Raw genomic sequence first — 7,500 nt, forward strand, 5'->3', positions numbered from 1 at the left:
GATATCTCCTAACCATATATGTGTCTTTTATTATTATTATCATAATTTATCTTTTATCGTTATTTTTGTTTCAATTATATATTTATTACAGTAGTTAACAGCACACCACGTCACGCTTAACCCACCGTAAACCTGGTAATACTGAGACTAGTATTTCATTATCAGGTCAAATCTTTGAAAAAGAGGTCATGCTGAGCTAATTTATGATCTTGAGTCACTTCTGTTCTTTTTCCCTAACCTCTGTCTCTCAAAATTTGGAGGAAAATTTATATTGATTTTGTTTTGTCATCCCTTTTGAGAAATCAACTTTTACCAACAATTTTTCTCCAATATTTTTATTTGATAATACTAACAAGGAATTTCACTTTGATTTATTCCTTTCGTTTCGTATTTGAGAGGAAAATGTACGATATATAATATAACGTATTTATTTTACATGGATGTTTTTCACGATCTTTTGCTGGCAAAGGGAGACATCATGACGATGGTATTAATGATAATAATGACCTATGGCATGAGAAGGACGATACAATTAGTGACGATACGGATAATGACGTTGATGATGATAATACTCCTATCAATAACAACAATAAAAAGGATGATGAACATAATGACAGCGAAAGGATACTACCACATCTAACGCTGAGCTCTGCTTAGGAGGATATACATATATACACACTGTTTACATGCTAGTGATGACCATGATCATTATTGCTACCCATGTCAAAAAAGAGACATGACGTTTCATGGATATGACGCTAGAAATCAAGTACAGTATTTATAGGTTGTCTTGCATGTGTTCCTTTAGCCCTAGATATGTTTTCATGTACGTCACAGAAGTGTCTTGTTATGTTTTAAATTATGACTTTGATATATCTGTACGTACTGTATTTGCATATCTGAGTGACTTCGGTGTTTATGTACGTACGAACACGTACTGTATTTAGGTGTGTTCCGACTTACGTCAAAATTTCGGGTTACGACGCCATCGCTGGAACATGTACTTTATTAAGGTGTTTTCCCGACTTCGGGTCACGACGCCATCACAGGAACGGATCTCCATCGTAAGTCGAGAACGCCCTGTATTCGCAACCGGCACATACTTCTACACAAGCACCTGCAATACGTCAACAATCACGCCTCATATCTTGAAGGCTCTGTTGGCACTCGAAGGTGGAACAAGAGCCTATAGCAACGCCGTGCCCCGCCATGCTCTGCTGCTCGTGACGGACGCGAAGGTCAGGCGCAGCTCCTGGAAAAGGTGAAGAGTTGAGACGCTGTGAAAATCCCTTCCCAGACTCCTCTTGCTGCGAAAGGGCGGGTTTTTTGCGCCGCAATTTGTCTTCGCTTTTTTCTGTTAATGCAATCAGATAGGACACACTTTCGATGTTCTATTTTAAATGTATGTATATTTGATACACACACACATGTATATATATATATATATATATATATATATATATATATATATATATATATATATATATATATATATATATATATATATATATATATATATATATATATATATATATATATATATATATATATATATATATATATATATATATATATATATAATGTGTGTGTGTGTGTGTGTGTGTGCACACACATATATATGTGTATGTGTGTGTGTTTCTGTGTGCATCTATGTGTATATATATACATATTAATGTCTCGATATTCAAGTTCTTTCCCCAAATCTTATTTGCAACCGAATCTCTTTATCGACTTTACGGACGGTTTAGAACACTTTGAAGGCGCCCCTGATAACCTTTTGCTCGCGTAAAAGATATATGAATGGAATATTCTTGTTAACCCATTTGGCAGCCTTATCTTGCCTTGACAGAGACTCTCGACCTTCTCCAGCTTCCTGTGAATTGAGACTTTTCTCCACAAACTTACTTGTTTATGGTACTATGTTTATCTATTTTACCCATGGGTAAAATTACACCTATGTATAATTTTATAGAAAGTAAATATTACCATTACTATATACATGATAACAAAACAACAATTATGACTGTTTTTTTTTTTTTTTTTTTTTGTAATCATCGTCATCACCATCACTATTACCATCATCATTATATTACCATTACCATCATCATTAGAATTGCAATTATTATTATAATCATTATTACTAATTAGTACTCTGCCTTTCTTAATTCTTGACAGCCTGTCAGCCACAGAGACCGGAGACTGCATAGCAAGCTTAGGGAAAAGACTAATGTTCTTATCCCTTATTCTAAGTGGTTTTGCAAGCACTAACACAGTTTGTGTTTGTGTCTTTGTTTATCCTATATGTCTCTGCACATCTACATACTTTGTTTTGCGTATTTTTTTATTAGCAAATGCATTTTCTTCGGATCTCTGTCTCTCTCTGTCTGTCTCTCTCTCTCTCTGTCTCTCTCTCTCTCTCTCTCTCTCTCTCTCTCTCTCTCTCTCTCTCTCTCTCTCTCTCTCTTTCTTTCTTTCTTTCTTTCTTTCTTTCTTTCTCTTTCTCTCTCTCTCTCTCTCTCTCTCTCTCTCTCTCTCTCTCTCTCTCTCTCTCTCTCTCTCTCTCTCTCTCTCTCTCTCTCTCTCTCTCTCCCTCGTTAGCACATATTTTCTGTGTGCGTGTGTGTGTGTGTGTGTGTGTGTGTGTGTGTGTGCGTGTGTACATTAAGGGTACATATGCAATATTTATATTACCATTTTGTAATTTTGTCTCCTAAGCATCTTAGGAAACCTTATATAGTATTCGGAATTTTTAAAATAATGATAATCACAATGATAATGATAATCTTGATAATAATGACAATAATAGTAATAACGATAAAGAAAATTACAACAATAATCATAACAACAATGATAATAATAAAAACAACAACAACAACATAAACAATAATAATAATAACAATAATAATTATAATAATAATGACAACAGCGATAACATGATAATGATACTACCAATAATAATATTAATAATATAATAATATGATAATGATTATAATGATAATTATATTGATAACAATAATGATGTTATTAATAAAATTAATAGAAGTAATAATAACGATAGTGATAATACTATTATCCCAATAATAAAAATAATAAATGTAACACTAATACTAATTATGATAATTAAATGAATAACTATATCAATAGTGATAACCACAGCAACAATTATAATATCAATGAACAATAACATTTATAATTTGATAATTACAGAAGTTGTCATTTCGGAAAATGAAGAGTATGTATACATGGTTACTATGAATAATAGCAATATAAATGTTGCGAGCGAATGAACGTAAGTGAAACATATTTTCTTGTCTCATTCTAGTATTGTTATATAATACTGAGACAAAATTCCTTGTTCCCCCGAAAGGAATTTTCTGCGGATAGAAATTATAACACCAGAAATGTTGAGAAAACTGCTGTCTGAAATCCATTTTCCTCCAAACCACAGAGATAAGCGATCAGGGGGAAAGAAACCCAGTGACCCAAGATCGTAAATTAGTTCAGCATGACCTTTTTTTTTTTTCTAAGATTTAACCTGATAGCTGAAAATTGACCACTACACGGCCAGGTTTGCTCCGGTCTCGTTGAGTATTGGAAACAAAAATAGATATTGGGTCAATTGCATAATTATTCGCCGAATGGCTGTCTGGGTTTTCAAATGAATTATATGGGACGTTTTGATAAAAATGGGATTGAATATATAGCACAAGTTTAAAACAAGGCTACCTGCTTACTGTGGCTAACTGCTCAAAGAATTCAAGACACTGCTCTATTTTCCATGACCTGTAGTAAAATAAGAAAAGCGCATATAAAAAAAAAAAAATGTCCGCGGCATTCCACTTCAAAACCCGAGAAAAAAAAGTTGGCCGTCGCCCCGTGTCACCGTCTCCCAGTCCCTATAAATCCGAAAAGACAGTCTGGACTTGGGTCAGTGTTTCCGCGACTGTTGTCTCACAATGAACTCCCAGGTAAGTTACTAACCAAAGCTTACATGTAAGAGATTAGATCCACCTTTGGACGATGTTCCCCACAATGCAGGCAAGACATTTTCTTTTGCTACTGTATCAGTAATGTTGTTTTCTGACATTTATAAGTAAAGTCGGATAGCAATGTATTCTATCTTTTTAGATTGTTCTCCTGTTGGCTCTGGTTGCCTCTGCTGCCTCGGATTCCCGCCCTTCTTCCTTCTATGGAGTCCCTCAGGTAGGCAACAAAGTACAAAAAGAAAAAAAATTGCTAGCTAGTTAACGAGAGAGAGAAAGAGAGAGAGAGAGAGAGAGAGAGAGAGAGAGAGAGAGAGAGAGAGAGAGAGAGAGAGAGAGAGAGAGAGAGAGGGAGAGAGAGAGAGAGAGAGAAGAAGAGGGACGGACAGAAAGAGAGGGGGGAGGAGGGAGGAAGAGAGAGAGATCTGAAGGTAAAGCAGTAACTAAACAAAACAAACAGAGCAATGTATGCAGATAGGTAGGGAATTGTATATGATAAATATAAACAGATAAACTATAAGAGTAACAAAGGCGCATAATGTAACGATTATGTCTGATTTCAGGTATCAAGGGATTCTTCTGAAAGCTCATCAGAGAATCGAGGATCATATCGCCGTGATTCTGTGAGTACTAAAGAAGGACAGACATAACCGAGCATATACATTTCACACACACACACACGGACACACACATAAATCCCTATTTTGCAATTTTATTTCAGGTTATTATTGCTCTTATCATTACTATTGTCATTTATCACATTCTTCACTCTTATTGCTATTATTCTTAGGATCATATAATTTTTAAAAAATAGAAAAAAATACATATATAAGGGTACATGTGTACTTAATTGTTACGGTCAATTACTGAAAAAAAGTATTTACAGCGATCTGATGAGGATTCTGCTGAATATGGACCTGCAAAGTACGACTTCGACTGGGCCTTGAAGCACGACTACTCCGCCAACCACTTCGGCCACCAGGAGTCCCGCGACGGAGACTACACCCAAGGCTCGTACTACGTGCAGCTTCCCGACACTCGCTTGCAGACTGTCAAGTACTACGTGGACGGCGACTCTGGCTACGTGGCCGAGGTGGAGTACGAGGGCGAGGCTCAGCATCCTGAGTCCGAGGAGTATCGAGTGTCTCGAGGCCGATACTCAGCCCAAGACTCAGACGAGGAGGACTCGTCCGAAACGCTGGTTCGAGCTCCCGCCAGATTTTATGGCTCACCTTTGTAAAGCCAAGAGGAAAAGGACGGATCTCGTTTCGATGGCTATGCTCTGAAATGGATATTATGTGAACTTAACTTATTTGTATATTTAATTGTAGTAAAATAGTGCTTGCATAATAAGCTGGAATACTTTTTCTAGACAACCTGCTCTAGTTCTGAATTACAATTAAATGAATGCTTAAGTTAGAAATATCGTATCCTCATAGAATCCAATAAAATTCATAAAAACAAAAACAATTTTTGGAAAAATAATGACATAAATGAAGTTGCGTACATTAGTAATGAAATAACAGTTACGGCAGAGTACTACTGCTACTTATCTTGATGATAATGATAAGACAAGTGATTATCACAACGATGATAATGGTAATAAGAAAGGATAATTAGAATAAAGAATTATTAGTGGTTATTATTAATAATGATGGTTATGAAAATCTTTACAATCATAATAAAATCATAATTGTAATAATGATAATGATAATATCAATAAGGATAGCAATGGGAATAATGAGGATAATAATAATAATAACAATCATTATCATTGTTGTTACCATTATTATTATGATTATTGCTGATATTATATTTGTTATTGTTATTTTTACCATTTTCCTAATATTGTTAATATCATTCTCTTTATCACTAGTGATAACATAATTTCTATTATTATCATTATTATTATTATTGATATTATTATCATTATTATTATTTGTATTCTCATTATTGTAATTAGCATTATCATGATGATTATTACTGGCATTTTTTACTATCATTACTACTACTTTTACAATATTATTTAATCACTGTAACAAGCGATAACAGTAGCAATTATAATGAGAGCAATAAAAATTCCGATGCTACAAAGAATAATCCAGATCATTGTCACCAAACCATAACCTCTGAAACAATAAAGGCAGTTTTAGAGGTTGATGAAAACATTTTATTTTCTTTTTCCAATACCCAAAACACAGTGGCCTTGATAAAGATATGATTAATCAAATACGTAATTCCATACTAATACTATTACTTCATAGGTGTTATAATATATATATATATATATATATATATATATATATATATATATATATATATATATATTAGAATGTAGCCCATATGTGATATTTGTGTGGAAGAACGGTTATCTTTACCCTGCAATAAAATCCCAGCCAAAACTTCTTGATTTTTGGGACATCACAGACATCACGCACAAAGCACACAACGCACGCGTATCCACATGACCCGCTTATGAATCATGCTGAATCACAAAGTATGTTAAATGGTTCTTGCCCCTAATTAGGCAAGCCGACTATGTGATGCATGAGAACATTATTTGCAGGGATGGAGATAAACACCGACAATGGAGCCTTGCCGTATCAATGTCCCTTTCCACTGTCCCTGAACTGGTCCCGATATCTGTCTCGCTCAGCGGTTGCCGCAGACACCGCGTGCGACTCGGGAGGTTGCGGGCGATCGCGCCCTCGGGCGGGAGTCGTGGCTGTGACGCCGGCGTGAAGGTGGGAGCGAGAAGGAGCGAGGAATGCGCCCCCTCTCCAACGTCACACACACACACACACAGAGAGAGAGAGACAGAGACAGAGACAGAGAGAGAGAGAGAGAGTAAGAGACAGACAGACAGACAGACAGAGAGAGAGAATGAGAAAGGGAGAGGGAGAAGATAGAATACTAATATATTAAGGAATATCAACCATTATTAACTTTTCATCAAGACCTTCTCTTCAAATGTTCCGTTGATAAATAAAAATGCAAATTTACCAGATCTAAGTACTTCTGTGCTTACCTAACTATATTTCTCTCGTTTCAGTCATCTTCGTTCTTTTCCAAAGTTATCACCGGTTATCATTAACTAAAATAATGCAAAATCTACTATTATTTCTTTATATCGGAAATATATTTCCAGTATACATATACATATACATATATATATATATATATATATATATATATATATATATATATATATATATATATATATATATATATATATTTATATATATATATATTATATATATATATATATATATATATTCATATATATATATATATATATATATATATATATATATATATATATATATATATATATTAATATACTATATCAATTGTTAAATTTTAGAAAAATATTTAGCTTCTCAAATAAGCTAAAGAGGATTATTAACACACACCAAATGCATTTCAGTTTTTACTAATAGGAAACACCCTCTCAAAGATACTTACTCAAACTAGCCTATCACATTCGAATCTCGAAAAAAGGCATACTCTAGGAAAA

The 7,500-nt window shown here is 34.3% G+C and overlaps 1 protein-coding gene across 1 annotated transcript; it reads left to right on the plus strand.

The window, feature by feature from the left end:
- The first annotated feature begins 3,907 nt into the window (after window positions 1-3,907).
- LOC138859906 (pro-resilin-like) lies at window positions 3,908-5,324 on the plus strand. Its single transcript, XM_070116382.1, has 4 exons — window positions 3,908-3,968; window positions 4,129-4,203; window positions 4,547-4,606; window positions 4,870-5,324. The coding sequence occupies exons 1-4, from the start codon at window positions 3,957-3,959 to the stop codon at window positions 5,221-5,223; spliced, it is 501 nt and encodes a 166-aa protein (XP_069972483.1). The 5' UTR covers window positions 3,908-3,956; the 3' UTR covers window positions 5,224-5,324.
- Window positions 5,325-7,500: the final 2,176 nt, after the last annotated feature.

This window comes from Penaeus vannamei, chromosome 39 (assembly GCF_042767895.1).
Source record: "Penaeus vannamei isolate JL-2024 chromosome 39, ASM4276789v1, whole genome shotgun sequence".
Classification (NCBI taxonomy): domain Eukaryota; kingdom Metazoa; phylum Arthropoda; class Malacostraca; order Decapoda; family Penaeidae; genus Penaeus; species Penaeus vannamei.